This window comes from Bos grunniens, chromosome 14 (assembly GCF_055505025.1).
Source record: "Bos grunniens cultivar Pamir isolate PY7600 chromosome 14, Bosgru_T2T1.0, whole genome shotgun sequence".
NCBI lineage: Eukaryota > Metazoa > Chordata > Mammalia > Artiodactyla > Bovidae > Bos > Bos grunniens.
In genome coordinates, this window is record NC_141178.1 from 45,573,169 (window position 1) to 45,595,633 (window position 22,465).

At 44.2% G+C, this 22,465-nt stretch overlaps 1 protein-coding gene across 46 annotated transcripts in view; it reads left to right on the forward strand.

The window, feature by feature from the left end:
• Positions 1 to 20,881, forward strand: part of STAU2 (staufen double-stranded RNA binding protein 2) — a 303,762-nt gene extending 282,881 nt beyond the window's left edge. For all 46 annotated transcript variants that reach the window (XM_086336528.1, XM_086336515.1, XM_086336526.1 and 43 more), the window contains 2 exons: positions 18,546 to 18,634; positions 19,792 to 20,881. In XM_086336528.1, the coding sequence (XP_086192654.1) occupies positions 18,546 to 18,634; positions 19,792 to 19,885 (183 nt within the window). In that variant the 3' untranslated portion in view covers positions 19,886 to 20,881. The remainder of the gene's footprint in view (positions 1 to 18,545; positions 18,635 to 19,791) is intronic.
• Positions 20,882 to 22,465: the final 1,584 nt, after the last annotated feature.

The following is a 22,465-nucleotide window of genomic DNA, read 5'->3' on the forward strand; positions in this document are numbered from 1 at the left end:
CATTTGTAAATCCTCTTTGGTGAACCTTCTCTCCGTGTCCTTTGTCCATCTTCTAGTTGGATTGTTATTTACTTTATATATTCTAGATACCAGTCCTCTGTCAGTCACATGGGGGCCGTTACTACTTTGTGTGAAATCAAATGGAGACAGAATAACATTCTATAAATTTATAACATTAAATAGTCCTACCTATTCACCTATCACTTCTGGCTTCTTTCTCAGTTAACAAGAAAGTCTGGTGTATCCTTGATAAAGATTTTTTAGTAGACTTTATTTTTAAAATGTATTTATTTATCTGGCGGCACTGGGTCTTAGTTGTAGCATGTGGGATCTAGTTCCCTGGCCAGGGATTGAACCCAGGCCCCCTGAATTGGGAGCACAGAGTCTTAGCCACTGGACCACCAGTAAAGTTCCCTTGACAAATATTTTGTTTCCACTTTTAGTCCAAAACTTTGGGTTCACAAGAAACCCTCTACCCTATCCTTTGTCATTCAGGAACCCAACAGCTCCCTCCCACAATGAAGCACCTCCTAAGAGACATAGGGTCCCTGGGAAGGCTTTTTGCATGAAGACACATTAAGAATTAACAGACTTAAGTGCCCCTTGCCCACTGTAGGCATGTGGTCCCTTTGCCCTCTGGAAATATCTTCACAGAGAGGCCATCTTGAGGAAGGGAGAAAGACCTGGGTGTTTCTTGGCAATATTCACACATAGATCACCAGTCTTAGCATCTCCAGGCTGCTGTGCTCTGTAAACCAGGCAGCCCACGTCCCCTGACTACAAATGAGCCTTAATTCTATGTCATTGCTGGTGCTGTAGCTACTAAACAACATCCAGCTCTGCCCGATTCTGCTGCTGGTGATGCTCAGTTGCTTCAGTCATGTCCGACTCTGTGCGACCCCATAGATGGCAGCCCACCAGGCTCCCCCGTCCCTGGGATCCTCCAGGCAAGAACACTGGAGTGGCTTGCCATTTCCTTCTCCAATCCATAAAAGTGAAAAGTGAAAGTGAAGTCCCTCAGTCATGTCTGACTCCTAGCGACCCCATGGACTTCAGCCCACCAGGCTCCTCTGTCCATGGGATTTTCCAGGCAAGAGTACTGGAGTGGGGTGCCATTGCCTTCTCCCTGCCCAGTTCTAGAGACTATAATTTCAGCTCTAGGAGATAGGCATGCAGATACCTCAGCAAATGCGTGTGATGACATAGTACCACTTGTGAGTGCTAATTGAGACTAATTGCTCACAACACCTGCTTCCTCTTTTCCTCAGCTCACAGCCAGATTTAGTTACCCAACCTGGAGTTGGGTGGAGTCGTGGAGTTCAGTATGGTCATGTCACTGGGTTCCGCAGCACGAGGGCTTTGAGATCTCTTTCATAAAATCTTCCTAAGTGCTATCTTCCATTTTATTTTCTCTTTCACTGGCTGAATGGAGAGGACCATAATGCAAGCCTAGAGGAGGGTGGAGTCACAAGATGGAAGGGGTCTAGGACCTTGATTGATCAGGGTCCGCTGTCCAGCAATGTGCAATAGGTCTTTCCATGAGCATTGAGATTCTAGGGGTGACTGTTTAGCAGTTTACTTTGAGTGACGCAGGGCATAGAAATCACCAGTCACTATTCTTTTCCAAATATAGAGAAGGCTTCATAGAGGAGGCTCCCTTGGGGCTCACTCCAGGTTGCCTCTCAGATGCTATATGTGTGTGCATGCTCAGTTTCTTCAGTCGTGTCTCTTCGTGACCCTGTGGACTGTAGCGCACCAGGCTCCTCCACCCATGGGGTTTCCCAGGCAAGAACACTGAAGTGGGTTGCCTTGCACTCCTCCGGGGGATCTTCCCCACTCAGGGATCGTACCGCATCTCCTGTAGCTCGAGCACCGCAGGCGAATTCTTTAGCACTGAGCCACTGGGAAGACTTTCAGATACTATAAATACTGCTTATTTTCACAGATCAGGGTATTGCCTGGTTGCTTTTCATGTTTGACTCATTCTTAAATTGTCCTCTTTTGTACGATCACTTTACCCTTATTTGGCTAACAATACCAGCTCTGCAAAGCCCTAAAGTTGAGTGCTATCAAATTCCAAATAGCTTATTGCTTTTAGCACCCTTCTCACTTTCAGTAAATTCTTCTAGCCTTTTGATAACTTAATTCCTATCCTTTCCACATATTTATCCAAAAGGCAGCTTTTAAATTCTGGACCCACTCTTCCTCCTGGCCTTTGATACTACCAGATGCTAGAGGAAAAACATCCCCAATATGCCTACAATCTATTTCAATATATAATTCTATCCAACTGAATGTCAGGCATTTCTAAAGAATGCTGTTGGTTGATATAGCGTCCCTTGCCCATGTTAAGGTTTTGATTTGAAATTGCGTTTTGGAATGCCTCATGTTATATTTTCCCCCAATTTATAAATCTATCACATATTTTCTCTCCGATTTATCTTGCCTCCTTAAAAGATTAACCATTAAGAATGGAGTCTGACATGATATCTTTAGAAAGCAAAAGAAGAAAAATATTCTGCTTTTGAAAGGAAATGTACCCTCGGGCAAAAAAAAATTTCTCTGTCTCTTAATACACATTGGGAACTGCCAGTTGTCATGCTGACAGCTTAAGATGGATTAGGATTCCATCACTGATCATCGCATAAATTCTTATACTTATAACCTTACATCTTTATCTGCAGCCAAACAATTAGGGGAAAAAAAAAAAAACCTCTGTTTGGATATATTAGAATGTCAACCCTCAGAGTACTAGCTTGAAACAACTTAGAAGAATTTGGCAAACCTAAACTACATCCCCAAAAGTATACTAAATTACTTTTCATTTGAGTGTGGAGGCAGGGAAAGGGGACTATTTGTGATCCATTTATAAATCTCTTTGTTTGATTATATTGTCTTAATGAAGGTGTTTTTAGGAAACCAAGATACTACTTTTTCCTTTAAGATGGCTATTTAATTATAAACCTTAACAATTACTTTTAATGGAGTTTCTAAAAATGACCAAACCAACTGTGATATTGTTAGTGATGTGCTTCTTTCAGTGGCACCTAGAGAAAGAAGATAAAAGTTTACTTCTTGAACTTGACAGTGACAATATTTCTCTTAGTTGAAGAAAACAAAGAATTTCTAGAAAAAAAAAAAAAACTAAAATTAATTCCAAGAAAGTTTCTTCCAATGTTGTAATAAAGTAATTGGCGTAAAATAAGTCCACAGTATATGAGAACACCCACCTTGGGGATCTATCATGATACTTAATTCCCTCATTTGAAAGACCAACATGTAGCAGCTACGTACTTCAGCTGAATAATCAGCCTTTCAACATCAAATGAATGCTTACTTCTGGATTATTTACTTCTGATCAGTGGAGGAAGTGAGCTACCCCTTAATTTCCATAAGGAACTTCTGAGAATTAATAAAACCGTACTGTATATACAGGACTTCCCTGGTAGCTCAGATGGTAAAGAATCCGCCTGCAATGCAGGAGACCAGAGTTCAGTCCTTGGGTTGGGAAGATACCCTGGAGAAGGAAATGGCAGCCCACTGCAGTAGTCTTGCCTGGAAAATCCCATGGACAGAGAAGCCTAGCAGGCTACAGCCCTTGGGGTTGCAAAGAGTTGGGCATGACTGAGCAACTAACGCTTTTACTTTCACTTTACCGTATATATGAGGTAGCTAGATATTCTTGGTCACTGTTTTCAGCCATTCATTCAGTCATTCATTAATTCAACTAATAAAGTGAAAGTCACTCAGTGGGACCCAGTCAGTCCATGGGTCTTTGCAACCCATGGACTACACAGTCCCTGGAATTCTCCAGGCCAGAATACTGGATTGGGTAGCCCTTCCCTTCTCCAGGGGCTCTTTCCAACCCAGGGATCAAACCCAGGTCTCCTGCATTGCAGGAGTATTCTTTACCAGCTGAGGCACGAGGGAAGCCCAAGAATACTGGAGTGGGTAGCCTATCCCTTCTCCAGCGGATCTTCCCAATCCAGGAATCAAAACGGGATCTTCTGCATTGCAGACGATTCTGAGCTACTGCTGCTGCTAAGTCACTTCAGTCGTGTCCGACTCTGTGCGACCCCATAGACGGCAGCCCACCAGGCTCCCCCGTCCCTGGGATTCTCCAGGCAAGAACACTGGAGTGGGTTGCCATTTCCGATCCAATGCATGAAAGTGAAAAGTGAAAGTGAAGTCTCTCAGTCGTGTCTGACTCTTAGCGACCCCATGGACTACAGTCTACCAGGCTCCTCCGTCCATAGGATTTTCCAGGCAAGAGTACTGGAGTGGGGTGCCATTGCCTTCTCCATCTGAGCTACTAGGGAAGCCCTATTCAACTAATAAGTATTTATTAAATGAGTGTCTATTTTAGGTGTGGAGCACTTAGCAATGAACAAAACAGACAAATCTCTGCCCTCACGGAACTTACATTCTAATGTGGACGTAGGCAATAATTGAGGAGATGGTTAAATAGATAACATAAAATTTTAGGGCCAGTAAGCACTGAAAATTAGGCAGTGTAAGAAGATGCAAGAACGCCAGGCTAGGCATGGGATGTGTTGCTCCTGTAGGGTCACTGGTCTCAAGGGATGACAGTTGAGCAGAGAACTGGCTGAAATGGGGGACAGGGCCCTATGGAGACCAGAGAGAAGGGCCCCAGGTCTAGGGAGAAGTGTGTGAAGGTCCACGAGACAGCACTGAACTCAAGGTGCTCTACAAAGAGCAGAGGAGCTGGTGTGGCTGGAGCTCTGGGGTTTGGAAGAGTGTGGTAATGAGGCTGCTGAGACTGAGCAGTAGATGGCGACGGTCACGAGGACGTCAGGGCCTGAGTCAGAAATTGGGATTTTGTCCTAAAGAGCAGCTAGAACATTTACATTTCACATCTATCTTTCCAGATATGTTCTCAATTCCCACCCAAAGCCCACAGCTCAGAAGAGCATAGAGGAAGTAAGGGACTGGATCAAAGAGGCAGCCCATATCCTCAGAGCCTGCACTCAGACCCTGTCTCTCACGAGGCTCCATACTCTTGGACTGGCTCATGCCATCCCTTTCTTTCTTTTTAAGCACCTCACCACACACAAGATCTACTGGCATATTTTTTAAAAATAATTTTTTGTTATATTTTGGCCACACCGAGAGGCATGTGGGATCTTTGTTCCCTAACCTGGGATTGAACTCGTGCCCCCTGCAGTAGAAGCCCAGAGTCCTAACCACTGGCCCACCAGGGAAGTCCATCAGGCCATTTCTTGAGCACTCAGATGGTGCATCCTATCACTGGATTGGCAGGTGGTACAATATAATAGTTAAGAATCTTGGCTCCAGAGCCAAACCATCTGTGTCCAGATTTCAGATCCATCAAGATCAAGTCCTATTGATCTTGCATAAAGTTCTTCATCTCTGTCTCTGCATCCTCCTCTTAAATTGGAGATGACAGTCAAGGCTCCTTGTAGCAACCATGAAGATAAACGAGTTAGGGATGGAAAGTTCTTAGAGTAAAGTGAGTGTTAAGAACATGAGATGTCATTTAAGAGTTGAGAGTTTCACTTGCCTAAAGTCCTATTATGGTTGCCAGTTGGTGGAGCGGGTCAGTAAGCCCGGCTCTTAGAACCACGTTGCTGCCCCGCCTCCGAGCAGTGAGGAGGGAGCTGGAGGTGGTACCAGTTAGGGATTTTTCCCCACGAGGGTTAGTTGTTACACATTTTCCATGCAGCACAGTGTGTGGCAGACAACCCCAGGACACACCCATCAATTCACCCCTGTAATAGTACGGCTACTCCGTCTTCTAAATTGAGACATTGAGGAACGAGAAGGGAAAGACACTTTCTCACAGGGCCCATAATGAAGCTCAGGCCCAAACTCAGCTTTCCCCTGCAAACCACAGTCATCACAGGTGACAAAGCTCTACCTGTCACCTCTGCAACTGCCACCTCACTCTGCAGCTGTGAGGCGTTCTTCACCTGACTTAGAGCATCGGAGAGCCTGAGGCGCAAGTGGCCTCACAGGTACCTGCTCCAGCGAGGTGTCCCACCCAGTCCTTCCTCAGGGCCCAGCTTGCTCTCTGCAGACACAAGGTTCCTTCCTGTTTGGAGACCAAATCCCTTTGCCTATGGCTTCTGCCCCTCGGGCTTGGCTCAGCTTTTCCAGGACACGGAGCCTCCCTGGTCTATCACCCAGGACTCTGATCATGTCCCCAAGCCCTCCTTCCCTCCCAGCCCCTGTGCAGGAGCAGTGCCCCCTGCCAGCATCACCCTCCGCCCACCGCTCGCCTCCTCGAAGGAGTCCTTCTCACCCTGCGTACCCTGTGGCCTCTCCATGACAGCGTCTTCTCGAGGCAGACCTGGGTGCCCTTCCCAGGGCTGCTGTTGTCGGCGCTGTCTCTACAGCATCACCTTTCGGCCTGGTGTGGTCAGACAGGGACCCTGTCTGTTCAGCTGAGTTTTCCTGGTGCCCAGTGTGGTTCCCCGGTCTCAATGACCCTGTTTTCTTTTCTTTTGTATTTTTTTAATATTTATTTTTATCTTTATTTACTTGACTGTGCTGGGTCTTAATTGCGGCATGTGGGATCTTTAGTGGCAGCGTGTGGGATTTTGTTCCCTGACCAGGATTAAACCCTGGTCCTTTGCATTGAAAGCACAGAGTCTCAGTCACTGGACCACCATGGAAGTCCCTTTATTTTTTATTGATGAATAGTTGATTTACAATGTTGTATTAATTTCTGCTGTAGAGCAAAGTGATTCAGTTATATACATATCTACATTCCTTTTCATATTCTGTTACATACGATTTATCACAGGATGTTGTAGTTCCCTGCACTCTACAGTAGGCCCTTGTTTTCTTATCCGTCCTGTATCTGTCAGTCTACATCTACTAATCCCAAACTTCCAGTCCAACCCCCTCCCACCCCTGACCCCCTCGGCAACCACCAATCTACTGTCTATACATCTCTGATTAGAATTGCTGAATCATATGGTAATTCTACTTTTAGTTTTTTGAGGAACCTCCTTACTATTTTCCACAATGGCTGTATCAATTTACATTTCCATGAACAGTGTAGGAAGGTTTCCTTTTCTCCACACTCTCTCCAGCATTTGTTATTTGTAGACTTTTTCATGAATGGTCATTCTGGCAGGTGTGAGGTGGTACCTCATAGTACCACTGACTCTGTTGACTGAATGACGGTACCCAGTTGTCAATCAGACAGACAAGGCCCCTCCCTCTGGGAAATAATGACAGGCTGTGACAAGTGTTATGAGGATAATGTGTGATTTGCTGGCGGTGGTCAGGCCTTCCTGGTCTGAGACCTGACTGTTGACAGGCAGCTGGTCCTGAGGAGAGGGTGGCTGGAGGGACTGGCCAATGTGAGTCCCTGAGGTCAGGGGGAGTTTGTCAAAGTCAGGGAACAGAAAGGAGGCCAGCACAGAATGGAAGGAGCGAAGGGAGAGAAGTCGCATGGGCCCCAAGGGCAGAGGGAGGTCCTAGAAGGATTTAGGTGACTTGATCTTGGCGACCTGATCCTAGGGTGAAGTCTGCTTTGAGAAGAGTCCTTTGGCTCTTGCCTGAGGAGGGCGGCCACTCAGCTGGCCCCTCTTCTCAGACCCCCAAGCCAGAGTCTCAGGCAGGCCCTCTGACCTCCTTGTCAGACCCAGCACCAGCCTGGTCCTGGGAAAGAACCTGGCGGCAGAGGTCACACCTCAGTGTGACTTCAGTCCCTCTGTTAAAGGCAGGGTGGTGTGAAACAGCACAGGTGGATTATCTGACACTTCTGTAGTCAGAAGTCAATCACGGTTCACAGGGCTGAAAGCCAGAGTCAGCAGGGCTGTGTTCCTCTCTGGAGGCTCAGCGGGGAGAGTGTTTCCTTGCTTTGTCCAGCTTCTGTAAGCTTCCCCCATTCCCTGCTTCCTGGCCCCTTCCTCCATTGTCAAAGCCAATATGTCGCAGCCCTCCGACCCCTCTTCCATCACTGTGTCTCTCTCTGACTGGAGGTGGGACAGGTTCTCTAATTTTGAGGGCTCGTTGGATCAGATTGAACTCACCAGAGAATGCAGACTAATCTTCCCATCTCCAGGCCCTCAGTTTATCCCGTCTGCAAAGTCCCTTGAAAACTGTTATTCACAGGTCTCTGGAACAAGAACTCAGATGTCTTTGGGAGGCATTATTCTGCTGCCATGGAATGCCAGCAGATCCTAAAAGGTCGATCAGATACAACTGGTGAACTGTTGGAATATAGATTCAAAAACCAACTTTAAAATACATTATTGAAGTTATCAGGGAAATTTTAACATGACCCGGGTATTTAGATGATAGAAAGGGTTTATTGTTAGCTTGCTTAGGCCTAATCATGGCACACGGAAAACAAGGCTGTGAGAGATACAGTCGCTTGCATGAAGACACACAGCTGGTCTGCAGTGGAGCTGGCATTTCTTTCTCTTTTTTTTGGCCATGCTTCAAGGCATGTGTGATCTTAGTTCCCTGAAAGGGACTGAATCCATGCTCCCTGCAGTGGAAGCATGGAGTCTTAACCACTGGCCCACCAGGGAACTCCCATGGAGCTGGCATTTGAGTCTAGGCCTGACAGACTTCAAGTGCCATGCCCTCTCACTTCCTTGTCCAGGCGACCAGAAGAGTGTATTCGTTTTCTCCTGCTGCTATAAAAAACCAACAGGCTTAGTGGCTCAGTTCAGTTCAGTTGCTCAGTTGTGTCCGACTCTGTGACCCCAGGGACTGCAGCACGCCAGGCTTCCCTGTCCATCACCAACTCCTGGAGCCTACCATGTCAATCTTATGTCAAACTCACGTAAATCGTGTCAGTGATGCCATTCGACCATCTCATCCTCTGTCGTCCCCTTCTCCTTCTGCCTTCAAGCTTTCCCAGCATAAGGGTTTTTTCAAATGAGTCAGTTCTTCTCATCAGGTGGCCAAAGTATGGGAGTTTCAGCTCCAGCATTAGTCCTTCCAATGAATATTCAGGACTGATTTTCTTTTGGATAGGCTCAGCACAACACAAATGTATTATCTTAGAGTTCAGACAGGAGTCTTAAGTCTCACTGAGCTGAAATCAAGATATCTGCAGTTCCTTTTTGAGGCTCTAGTATCTCCTTGCCTTTTCTAGTTTCTAGAGGCCACCCACTTGCCTTGGTTTGTGTCCCCCTTCCTCCACCTTCAGACTAAGAACATTGCGTTTCGTTGACCATATTTTTGGCCACATCTTTCTTTCTTACCAAAGCCAGGAAAGGTTCTGTAATTTTAAGCACTTGTGTGATTAAATTAGGGCCTGGGTGGCACTAGTGGTAAAGAACCCACCTGCCAATGCAGGAGACAGACGTGGATTCTATTCTTGGGTCGGGAAGGTCCCCTGGAGGAGGGCATGACAACCCACACCAGTATTCTTGCCTGGAGAAGCCCATGGACAGAGGAGCCTGGAGGGCTACAGTCCATGGGGTCGCAAAGAGTTGGACACGACTGAAGTGACTTGACACGTGATTAAATTGGACCCACTTGGATTATCCAGGATAACCTCTCCATCTCAATGTTCATACCTCAGTCCCATCTGCAAAATCACTTTTACCATGTGAGGCAGTATATTCAGCTTCTGGGGGGTAAGACATGGACACCTCTGGGAGGATTATCCTGCCAAGCTTAGAGATAGATGCTGTCACCATTCAGGGACGCTTGCCTTTGTGCCCAACACATGTTTCCATAAACGCCATTACAAAGGGGACTTTTCGTTGAAGCAAAAATAGAGACAACACACAAATTTTAAATGAATGCTCTTGGTAAAACAGACCCAGCGTGACTGGACGGCGAGAACACGATGAGGGCGCCACTCGAGCTTGTTCTAAGCACGCTGAAAACACTCCTCTTAGCACAGCTAATCCTTTTTCAAATTTGATTCTGTATTATTGTCAAGGCTGGCAGCTACGTGGATTAACCAACAGTCAGAGCCTGATCACTGAAATAAAGATGATGCCTAAGTCTATAGTTTAAATGTCCCATTTTGTACTAATTCCCCAAATTCTCAAGCCAAAATTCCTATTCTTTGCCTTAGGAGATGGTCTAAAATGTGCATGTCTTTTGACCACCCCCACCTCTTTTTTTTCCCCAGAATGAGTAGTCTTCACCTTAGCTGACATCCCTTTGTTCCAACAGTAGGAGTTTTTTTTTTTTTAATAAAATACTAATTTTATTAAAATTACCCGAACTAACAGGATTGTGTAAGCACAAATGAAAGTGGGGACGATAGTGAAACTGTTAGAAAGCAGAGCAGCAATTGGTTTAATTAAAGCTCAATATAATCCTATTTTTATTTCTTAAGTCCAACCATGGATTCATCTGAAATGTAATACAGATTGAGGCTTCTATCATAATGTAATAAAATTTAGAAATACAATGTTCTCTTTGGGGTTTCTTTTATTTCATATAAAGAGAGACTTGGCATTTTGTTACAGACTTTTAAAAGTAAGAAAATGATAACTTAGAAACATTAAAATTCACATTCTTTGGGCAGTAAGGCTTCAAACCTACTGAAGAAAAGACCTTCTGGTTTTTCAGTCATTTAAGTGATTTCACAGAGTTGACCTCAAAGATTATTGGGAGGAGTGAGGGGAGTCCTGGGACTTCCCTGGCGAACCCATGGATAGACTTATTTTAATGTAGGGGGCGTGGGTTCGATCCCTGGTTGGCAAGCTAAAATCCCATGTATCTTGCAGCCAAAAAACTGAAATAGAAAACAGAAACAATATTGTAACAAATAAAATAGAGACTTTAAAAATGAGCCACATTAAAAAATAAAAAAAGTGAGAGGAGTCCTGAGCTCAGTTGAAGATGTTTGTAATTTGAAGCCTGTGATTTTCTCATTAAAGGAGACTGATTTAATGAGCCACATATAGGTCCATTTGTGTGCGTTCTGAAATGAGTCCAGCAGTTAGATCTACTCCCAGGAAGAGTTCCATATGAGCAAGCACTTTAAGGGGGAAAAGGCTAAACAAACCTTGAACACTTAACTTCAAAATGAAGGCCACATTTGGACTTGTATGGTTACCATTGACTTTAATGGGAACAGCCTGTTTCTGGGGTTCAGGATGTGAAATCGGTGGGAAAAGTGTGAAATGGAAAAAAAAGAAAGGAATAAAAGGATCTATTGGGCATCCTGTTCAAAGACTCCTAAAAGTGCTGCGTGTCAAGAGGGGATGAGTTAAAATTCACATTTTGCTAATGAACCATTGTTGTCTCTCAAAGAATGATTTAACGCTGCTACATTGTCGTTACAAGCTATTTAATCCCTGCAGAAGAAAGCAGGAAGAGTAGGCACTGGTTTCAAGTCTGCTTAATTGCTCATCAACCAGAGGAAAGTTAGAAATGACAGAAATGACTGGAAAGGCTCACCCCTATCCTGTGAACACACACACACACACACATGCAAACCAAGACCAACAAACCGGCATGGGAAGCATCTTATTGGCATTATGTTTCTGGCATTGCTATAACTACGCACAAAACAAGCCCTACATGAAATGGTAGCGACATCTGTTCTAGACCCTGTGGGGCTTTATTCCCAAAACAGTTGTAAAATCTTTGGGGGACAAAAATATTTCTTTGTATCTATGCAGATGCCCTCCTCTAAGGGAAACACACACACACACACAAGTGGATACAAGTGATGAGCTGGAAAGACACTAAGAAAAGGAAATGTCATCCACTTTTTAAAAACACTTAAAATTTCACCTTTCAAACAAAGCTACATCTACTGCCTTGGATAGACCTTTATCAGTGGTAAAGAATCCGCCCGCCAATGCAGGAGACAGAGGAGACATGGGTTTGATCCCTAGTTGGGAAGATCACCTGGAAGAGAAAATGGCAACTGACTCCAGTATTCTTACCTGGAAAATTCCATGAAAAGAGGCAGGCAGATTTGTTACCACTGAGCCACCAGGGAAGCCCTGCCTGTGTTATACAGTAAGCCCTTACTGTTTTCCTGTTTTATGTGTAGTAGTACTCTTGCCTGGAAAATCCCATGGATGGAGGGGCCTGGTGGGCTGCAGTCCATGGGGTCGCTAAGAGTCAGACACGACTGAGCGACTTCACTTTCACTTTTCATTCTCATGCATTGGAGAAGGAAATGGCAACCCACTCCAGTGTTCTTTCCTGAAGAATCCCAGGGACAGGGAAGCCTGGTGGGCTGCCGTCTATGATGTCACACAGAGTCGGATACACCTGAAGCAACTTAGCAGCAGTAGCAGCAGCAGTGTGTATATGCTAATCCCAAACTCCTAATTTATCTTCCCCCTACCCTGACCACCACCACCCACTATCCTCTCTGGTAACCATAACTTTGTTTCATATGTCTATTTCCATTTTGTAAAGATGTTCATTTATATCATTTTTTTTTACATTCCACATATAAGTGACACCATATTTAACACTCACTGATACCTCACTGAACATGATAATCTCTAGGTCCATCCATGTTGCTGTAAATAGCATTATTCCATTCTTTTTATGGCTGTATGGGAGGGATTGGGGGCAGGAGGAGAAGGGGACGACAGAGGATGAGATGGCTGGATGGCATCACTGACTCGATGGACGTGAGTCTGAGTGAACTCCGGGAGTTGGTGATGGACAGGGAGGCCTGGCGTGCTGTGATTCATGGGGTCACAAAAAGTCGGACACGACTGAGCGACTGAATTGACTGAACTGAATATTCCATTGCTTTACCACTTCCCTGGTGGCTTAGTGGTAAAGAATCCTCCTGCCAATGCAGGAGATGCAGGTTCGATCCCTGGGTCAGAAAGATCCCTAGGAATACGTAGTATCAATAGTGTATATATGTCAATCCCAATCTTCCAATTCCTCCCACCACCTCCTTCCCCTCTTGGTATCCATATATTTCTTTTCTACATCTGTGTCTCTATTTCTGCTTTGCAAATAAGTTTATCTGTATCATTTTTCTAGATTCTACATCTAAGCATTACTGAATGATTTGTTTTCTCCTTCTGACTTACTTCATTCACACTATATGACTGTCTCTAGGTCCATGCAGTTCAGTTCAGTTCGATCAGTCATTTCTGACTCTTTGCGACCCCATGGACTGCAGTACGCCAGGCTTCCCTGTCCATCACCAACTCCCGGAGCTTGCTCAGACGCACATCCATTGAGTCGGTGAAGCCATCCAACCATCTCATCCTCTGTCATCCCCTTCTCCTCCTGCCTTCAATCTTTCCCAGCTTCAGGGTCTTTTCCAGTGAGTCAGTTCTTCGCCTCAGGTAGCCAAAGTATTGGAGCTTCAGCTTCAGCATCAGTCCTTCTAGTGAATATTCAGGACTGATTTCCTTTAGGATTGGGTTGGATCTCCTTGCAGTGCAAGGGACTCTCAAAGGTCTTCTCCAACACCACAGTTCAAAAGCATCAATTCTTTGGTGCTCAGCTTTCTTTATAGTCCAACTCTCACATCCATACATGACCACTGGAAAAACCATAGCCTTGACTAGACGGACCTTGTTTAGACGTTTAGACTAGAAGGACTTTGGAAGGAGTTATGCTGAAATTGGCTAGGCTGAATGTGAGCAGTTCTTATATCTGAAGAAAATAATGTGAAGTGACCCAGGATGTGTGCTGGGTTCACGCCTCTGCTCTGCCACTTACTAGCCATGTGACCTTGAGTAGGTTATTGAATTCTTCATGGGAAGGGCCCATCTTGCAGGGCTGTGGTAACACCTGAGGTCACGCAGGTAAGGGACCTGGTCTCATGACTGTGGCACAGGGATGCTCATCAAATGGCAGCAACTGCTGTTTACAGAGAAGATAAAGTATCTTCATTGCCTTTTATAAATTAGAAAGAAGTCCTCTCATACTTAGAAGCGATTGTATTCAGGGTTATCAATAAGATGTGGGCTGGATTATCTCATCAGACAGATAAGGGAATGTTATTTGAAAGCCTTTAAACATACCTTTGGAGGGAACCAGCCACATAAGAATTCTGAAAATCCATTCATGGCATCAAGTGAAAGAGTATGCCGCCATTCCAGCTGGGAGGACGTTCTTGGAGAGGTGACAGTCATCTTCACAGCGCTTGGGGACCTGCCTGTCATGTTGATTAAATCATCCAAAAGCTTTTGCAAGAGCTAAAGCACGCAACCTGTTCCCTGAGACTTCACCTTCATCTCTTAGGGGCACCTCTATTTGGATGGAAGAGAATGAGTTTCAATGGGTCCTGGATTCTGTGAGCCAAGACATAGCATTTCTGGTATTGACACAACCTGTATTCCCCAAGCAACTACTGAAAAATGGGCTGAGCAGTTAGCTCATAAGTGAGTTTTGCTTTTATTTTTTAAGAATTTTTACTGGTGGTCATTTTGGCTATGCTGGGAATAAAGCAGGACCAAGAAGCCCTGGAGCGCTCAGGAGTCTCATTCAGGACTCCTGAGCAACAGGAGCCACATGCAGACAGATGACTGTGGAAGGTGTTCTGTAATGTCCATTTGGGAAGAAATTGATAAAAGTCAGCATTCTTGCCAATAATTCACATACTGCGAGCAGGCCTGGTGCCACCCTCCATGCGAGTGCACAGGGGGCGGGACTTCAGCACTCAGGTTCACGTGACAAGCCCACAAGGATGTGCACACCCGCAGGGCCATGCTCAGCAGAGTCACGTGGGCAGGTTGCCCAGGCCCCCTGAGTATTTCAGGACTTGAAAGGACCACAGAGGTCACTTCATTGACTTTAAAACATTCTAATTCCTGTGTGAATTACTTTTTATTTTAAGGAGGAGAAATGTCCAAATCTGAGTCCTTTGAGGGTGAATTTAACTTTTGAAGGCAACCAAACTTCCCTCAAAGTTAAGTCTAGTGAATAAAGTAAATGCTTAGGATGGACAAATGAAAAATAAAGTGGGGCCATAAAATGACAAAACCGGTTGGCTCCAATGATCCACAAGTTGTTCTGAGAGGTAATTCCAAAAGGACCTAGAGAAACAGGTGCTCCTCAGAGCATTGTTGTGGATACAACCTCTCTGAGGGCAGAGGGAAGTTCATATCACATCTTTCAAAATATGCGTGCATTTTGGTCCAGAAATTCAACTTATAGGACTTTATCACAAGGAAATTATTGGGACAGTAGGCAATGATTTAGTATTAGAAAGCTTGGTTGGTGCAGTGTTTTTGGTTTTTTGGGTCATGCTGTACTGCATGTGGGATCTCAGTTCGATGACCAGGGATGGAACCCATGCCCCCTGCATTGGGAGCTTAAAATCTTAACCACTGGACTGCCAGGGAGGTCCTGGTGCAGCGTTAATAAGAGCCTAAAAATTGGATGTGGTCTCAATGTCAACAGTAGGGATTGGTTAAATACAGGAAGGCACATAAAGTCAGTGAGATACTGTATAGTCCTGCAAAATGCCGTTGCTGAAGTGTTTCTGTTGCTATGGAAAATCGCTAATGATTCAATGAAAAGAGCAGGTTCTAAAACAGTGTTAGGATATGATCCAGGTTAAAGTGCGTACCGGTGAGGAGGGGGATAGAAGAGGATCGGAAAGACATGCACCAAGTTTTGAGTGGTGTGTAAGACTGAATATTTTCACATTCTTTTTGCTTGCTTACATATTATGATTTTTCTGTAATGAGAAACTATTTTTATAATAAAAAGACAATGAAGGAAATATTAAAGAGAGGAGAAAGAGGGTCTTTCCTTATAGAGGAATGATGATGTGCCTGTAATTGTTGTTAGGGCTGCCGTAACAAAGGACTACCCACAATAAATTCAACACTAAGTTCTTGTCTCACAGCTCTGGAGGCTAGGAGTCCAAGGGCAAGGTGTAGGCATGGTTGGTTCCTTTTGAGGGCCATGAGGAAGGAATCTGTTCCATACCTCTCTCCTAGTTTCTGGTGGTTGCCCGGCAGCCTTTGGTGTTCCTTGGCTTCTGTTGCATCAATTCAACACTTTCTTTTTTTTTTTTTTTTTTTAGCAATTCAACACTTTCTTAACTCACTTTCTTAACACAGTGTTCTACCTGTGTGTGTTTCTGTTTTTGAATTTTCCTTTTTTTGTAAGGACATTGGTCATAATGGGTTGGGACCCACCTTAATCTAATTAATATATGTGTGTGTGTGTGAGCTCAGTTGTGGCTGACTCTTTGCAAACCCATGGACTGAAACCCACCAGACTCCTCTGTCCATGGAATTTTTGAGACAAGGAAACTGGAGTGGGTTGCCATTTCCTACTCTAGGGGATCTTCCTGACCCAGGGATCAAACCCGAGTCTCCTTCATCTCCTGTATTGGCAGGTGAATTCTTTACCACTGTGCCACCTGGGATGGATGATCTAGTATGACTTAATCTTAATTAATTATGTTGGCAAAGATCTTATTTCCAACTCAGGCCATGTTCTATGTATGGGGGATTGGAACAACATACGAATTTGAGGGTGGACATAATTCAATAAATAATAGTAACCCCAATGAGATGGCCATACTGGTCCTACCCAACTGAGGTTAGTGCTTACGTGTCACTGTAGCCTACGCCAGCTACTGTGTAGTAGGAGCCTAGACCGAGATCAAGGGTAATGGGGCTGGGGCACTGCCATTCCTAAAGGACTCTGGGTTTAGAGAGATAGTGATGAAACACAGAGCCCAGCACAGCCGCCCCATCATCACCCTGCCCCTGCCCCAGCTCTCCCAGGCCAGAGCGGAGGCATCAGTGGGCATTCAGCTGAACTGGGAAGATCAGCTGAGAGATCTGAAAGGAAGAAACAGCCTGAAGGAAAAGATGAGGATATTTTAGTCCTTTTGGTTGAATATAGCGGTTGATATTTTAAAAATAAAAGGACTAAAAAAAATGTTACAAACATTACACAAAAATCTGCACATAGATGTTGATAGCAGCTTTATTCATAATCATCAAAACCTGAAGTAACTCAAGATGTCCCTCAAACTGTGGTATATCCAGACAATAGAATATATTCAGCAATAAAAAGAGATGAGCTGACAAGCCATGAAAAGACATAGAGGAACTTTAAATGCATATTGCTAAGTGAAAGACACCAGTCTGAAAATGCTACATACTGTACACTTATAGCTGTATGGCATCAAAAAAGACAAAACTATAAAGATTGTAAAAAAAAAAAGGAGTTGCCAGGGATGGGGAAGTGGAAAGGGCTCGGAGGGGTGAACACGTGGAACATGGGATTTTTAGGACAATGAAATTATTCTCCATGATGTAATGGTGGGCACATGACATTGTACATTTGTCAAAATTCATAGAATGTACAACACAGAGCAAATCCTACTGTAAACTGTGGACTTAAGTTAATGATAATATATCAATATTTCATCAGTTGTAATAAATGTACCTCTGTAATGCTGGATGTTAATAATAAGGGAAATGATGTTGAGGGAGGGGGAAGGGAAGAGGGTTTCCCTGCTTCATGTTTCTATAAACTTAAAACTGCTCTCAAAAAAAAAAAAAAATTAAGTCTATTAACTTAAAAATCTGAACCAAAAAGATATATTACGTATAAAGAGATGCAGAAAAGATCATGCACTTAACTACCCAAAAGAAGCTGCTGGCAGATAAAAGTTTGAGCAGTGGCAGGAGTTAACTCTTTTACAAAGGCCTTTGAGAAGATGCAGATGACCAAAGTGTGACCCAGCAGGATCTCCAAGATACAAACAAGCCTGGCCGCTCACACCTATCTCAGACTCAACAAAGCCCTTCTAAATCGAGCTTAAAAGGGTGGGCTGTGGGGGAGGGGAAGAAGAACCAAATTCTTATTCAAAGAAATAACAGTTTGGACCGTGCACAAGAGTGTCAACAAGTTATGCAGATCTTATCAGCATCACATTTTTTGGTGCCTCCCAGCTATTCAGCGAGGCTCCACCAGCCTGTCAACACCCTTCGGCATCCCACGCATCCGGGCATATCCCTACCTCAGGAGGCTCTGCGGTGGCCATGCGGGCCTCCCCAGGGCCCCCACGGAGGCAGATTTTTTCTCTATGTACAGAATACCGTCATCATACCATCCCATCGGAATTCAAGAGTGTCTTTGGTCCCTTTCACCGCTCACATTCTGTGACTTGGTTGGGGCTAAATGTCTGTAAAATTGACCAGTACATTTATGCTAGCTTTGGACAGTTGGGAAAAAATATCTGATGCTTTCACATCTGGAAGAAGAGAACATGTAGTTTCAGGAATGTAAGGAGAAATGATGCAGAAATCATCATTGAACATAGATAGGCTTCTATGACATGTTTCTACATTTGCGGATAAAACGTTGTTGCCATCTTACAAAATTATGGATAAGGCATAAGGTTTATGCAGGTTCCTCTCTCCACCTCTCCCCACAAACACACAAAAATAAAGCCTTTCTAGGACATACATTGCTCCATCATAATATAGCCTCTCAAATGTAATTTTGTTAAGTGATACAAAAAAGCATTTATTTAGAGGAATGAAAATGATAGCCTTTACTATATATCACAGCTTTCTTTTACCATTGCATTCCTGTTTATTACATGAAAGTCAGTGAATGAATCTCCTTGTTTGTGTGTTTGTTTTCATTTTTAGGCAGCATTAAGTGCCTTGAAACAATTTTCTGAACAAGGACTGGATTCAATGGAAGGGGCAATGAATATTGAAAAAGGTTCTCTTGAAAAGTGAGTACATCTTCTGTGGTATTACATTTGTAATTTTGTAACTTGTCTGGAAAATAAGATCAACATCATAATAAAGTGAAAAACTCAAGACAATAATATCTATATCCTGCAAAATTATTCATAACAATTCAGTGTAAATAAAAGAGAACCAGTATATATGTTCATATTTGTTGCCTCTAAATATCTCTGTGAAAGTTTTAATCTACTGATGGATCATTATTTCTGCATTTTAATGCCTTTGCTGGAAATAGTTCTGTGAGTTTTATGGACCACAGAGACCTGCAAAACTTACAAAAGATGACTTTGATTTCAGACTGTTGGGTGTTCTCTGACTAAACCATTTTCTGAGGTAAAATTTTGCCCTCAAAGCCCTGCTAGGTTGTAGGCACAACAGAGAAGGGGAAAAAAAAAAAAAAGAAGATGAGAGCAGGGTTCTCTCCCTTTGGCTTCATTTTGTTTTTTCACGTTGTTATATGAAGCACTGGCGCACACTGTCACAAAACTGTGGCTTCTGAGGGCTGCAGAGGCCAAATCGCAGCTTTAAGAAGAATTTCTAAAATCCAGCTCATACCACTTTTATGATATTGAACATAACGTTTGATCCGAGGGACTGAACTTTAGGTCCCTCCAGAGATCCAATTTATACTAAAGAAATTGCAAGCCATTGTATTTACCATAGTGGAATCCAAATTCTTTCCGAGCAGGAATAATAGCAGGTGAGACTTCAGAACTCATACAGGAGATAACATTTTTAGAATGAAAAAAAAAAAAAGGAAAAGTCAGATAACCCAGGAAGTCAAAACCAAATATACAGATCTTACAGTTAAAAAAAGCTTATCCACCCCCCCACGCCGACCAAGATAAAACAGCATTTGGTCATTAATATTTAAAGGGTGAGAGCGTGAGAAGAAAACATTTGGTAAACAGACGTGGCATTTTAAGTTGTCTATAGATTGGCAACCATTTATAAGCTAATTTAATCAAAACCATTTCCACATGATCTCATCAGTAGACTATCTGAACATAAATATTGTTGTTTCACTTTAAAATGTCACTTTTGTGGTGACCTTTGAATCCTGTGTGCCATCTGCTAATAAACATGTCTGAAGATGTGCAACCCTGGACCTTCAGCTCTTGTTAATGTATTAATCTTCCAGACAAGCCCAGCATCTGGGAGAGAAAGCGAACAATAACCAGACACACCCGGGCTCCATCGCTCAGGACTGCAAGAAATCAAGGTCGGTCATCTAGCAGCTCCCATAACCGCGCTGCCACCGCATCCTTATAAACCTGTCAGCACGCATGAGGGTGTCTGTGTTCAAGGAAATGAATGACTAATACCATGATTTGAGTCTTATGTGAAGACAACACTATTCTAACACAAGGGATAATAGACATAGGACTGTTTATTCAACTGGGGGAAAATAAAACTTTGAGCATTTCCCTTGGAACTTGAGATCAGATCATAACTCATTTGCCCAGAGGCAGCAGAAATCCGATCCTGCTACTGGAGCTTAAAATAACAATTAATGAAAAGTGTTAGAGAAATCGGGTTTGGTTTTTCAATGATGAATAGAGAAATTGGGTTCGGTTCTGTTGTTAGGATTGTTTTCTCGTGGCACTTGTGTTCGCTTCTATTCTCTCTCGTTTTAAATAATGCCTGACGATTCCAAGATTAACCAACGATGTGCTGTGCAATGTGATGGTCGTTGTCTTCATATAGAGTCACCCCAGTTTCTCTTTCAATGCAGATGTTTGTAAGCTTCATCCTATATCAGTATGAATAACTTCAGGGTGCACCACTCAAAGATGTATGCCAACAACCATGGTGGAAATCAGGTCAGACTTGTGATTACACATATGAAATAAGGGTAGGAACAACTGGTTTCAATAGACGCCAGGAATTCAGAAAGAAAACAAAAACCAGTTGTGGGTTTTGAACGCCATCATCCTATTAGCCACTGAGGAGGCGTCTTGCCTCTCCAGCCATTTCTGTGGATTCCACGTTCGTGGTGGACATCGCTCCCACCCCATCCATGTGTTGTAAGCTGCTCACTGTTTGCATCCAAAGTGTTCTTTGATAACTGCCTCTGCACTTGGGTCACGGAGTGGTATCAAAAGCAGTAATGTACACGGCGGGGAAGGAAGGCCAGTCAGAGGATCCACAGAGGTCTTGCCAGCCACACTCTGGACCAGCATGTTGGAATCCAGGGTGAAGACAACGCAGTAAAAAAAAAATGTGGTCGGTTTCTGTGTGAAGCGTGGTCATTGTTCTTCTTTCCTTGTTTCGCTCTCCTCTCTGAAACGTCACCCCAGTGTCACCCGTCCCGAAGGCGGGCCCCGTCACTGCACAGTGCTGACAGTAGGGGACATCCAGGCTTCTCTTGCTACCAGGCTGCCTCTGCGAAACTGCAGGGCTGCCTCCCTGGGTGACTCGGAGCTGGGTTCCTGACCAGCCAGCGTCACCTCATTGTTCAGGTTTTCTCCCTATTGATCTGCCAACGTTGTGCAATGAGAAAACACTCTATGGTCTAACTGCTCGGCCCAACGTGACAATAGGCCTAGAATTATATAAGGTTTCACAAGCAAAACCACCGCAAGTCATGATCTGGCTGACTCACACGCGACTGGAGGATAAACAAACAGCAACAGAAGGAAATCACTGGAGGGTTGTTCTTAATGACTCCCAGGCGGGGAAGTCCGCCAGCATCGAGAGGGCTGGGTGCCCTCAGAGGAAATAGGTTTTGCTCCCTAAAGTCTGGGCCCTGGTGGAGATAACAGCCCATTTGTAAAGTTTGGATTCACAAAGATCAGCCAGGTCAAACAATAAGTCTGCTGCCTGGCACCAGGTGAGGAGGGTCCTACATGACACCCTGGGAAAGGGGGCAGGCCCCTCCTTCCCCCTAGGCCTTTCAGCACCTGAGGCTCTGGCTCTGGGCTGGGCAGGGACCATGCCCTGTCAGCATCACTCAGACAGGATCTTTAAAACACATCTTCAGTTTCCCGAATGCCATAAAGTGCCTCCCACAGCCCACGGTCCCAACACCACCAAGGCTGGCCGGGCTGTGGGAGATGGATGAGCTCAGGAAACAAACAAAGCTCATCGTTTCTCACAGCCCAAGCATCTGAGGTATTTACTCTGGAACCTTCCGACAAGTCATCCTTGGAGGTGAGCACACAGGAGTGGCCGTGGGGGTAGTGGATGGACATTTGCATCGAGTTTCAAGTTTAGTGAGACTCTATGTATTCAAATTCCCATCCAGCTACCTACTTGAGGAGCCCCAAAAGGCCTTTCGAATTTTTCCCTTTAGATGGTTTTCCAGCAGCCTTTCCTGGGAACTGGTTGGGTTTCCTTTGGGTTGAATTAGCATTGCAAATGATGGGTGGCCTGCCATGTTATATATCATTAGAGGGGAAACCATTAAGTAGATTTATTGAAAGAATGTTTCTTCAGCACAGGGAGATCTTTTTGATGAAAAATGGAACTCATTATTCTTTAAAGGACACAGATTGACTTATCTTCTTTATCAATTACAGTGTCTGCTTTCAGCTTTTCTCAATCAGCAGCAGGCTTTGTAGTCACTTCCCAGGGCTGAAGCCAATGTGTTTTATGGAAGAGGTTTGTTTTTACATTTTAATTGGAAATATAATATTGCACTTTGGAACTCTGACCAGCCCTTTCCAGCACAACTTGCCAAAGATCAATGGTGAGACACCACCCTTCAGGCTGTGACAAGGACCCTCCTCCCCTCTCCTGGGGTGACCTCTCTGAGGTGTCCTAGTATTCTTTGGCCAAGCCAACATTCTCAATGGTGATTTTTTTTTGACAGC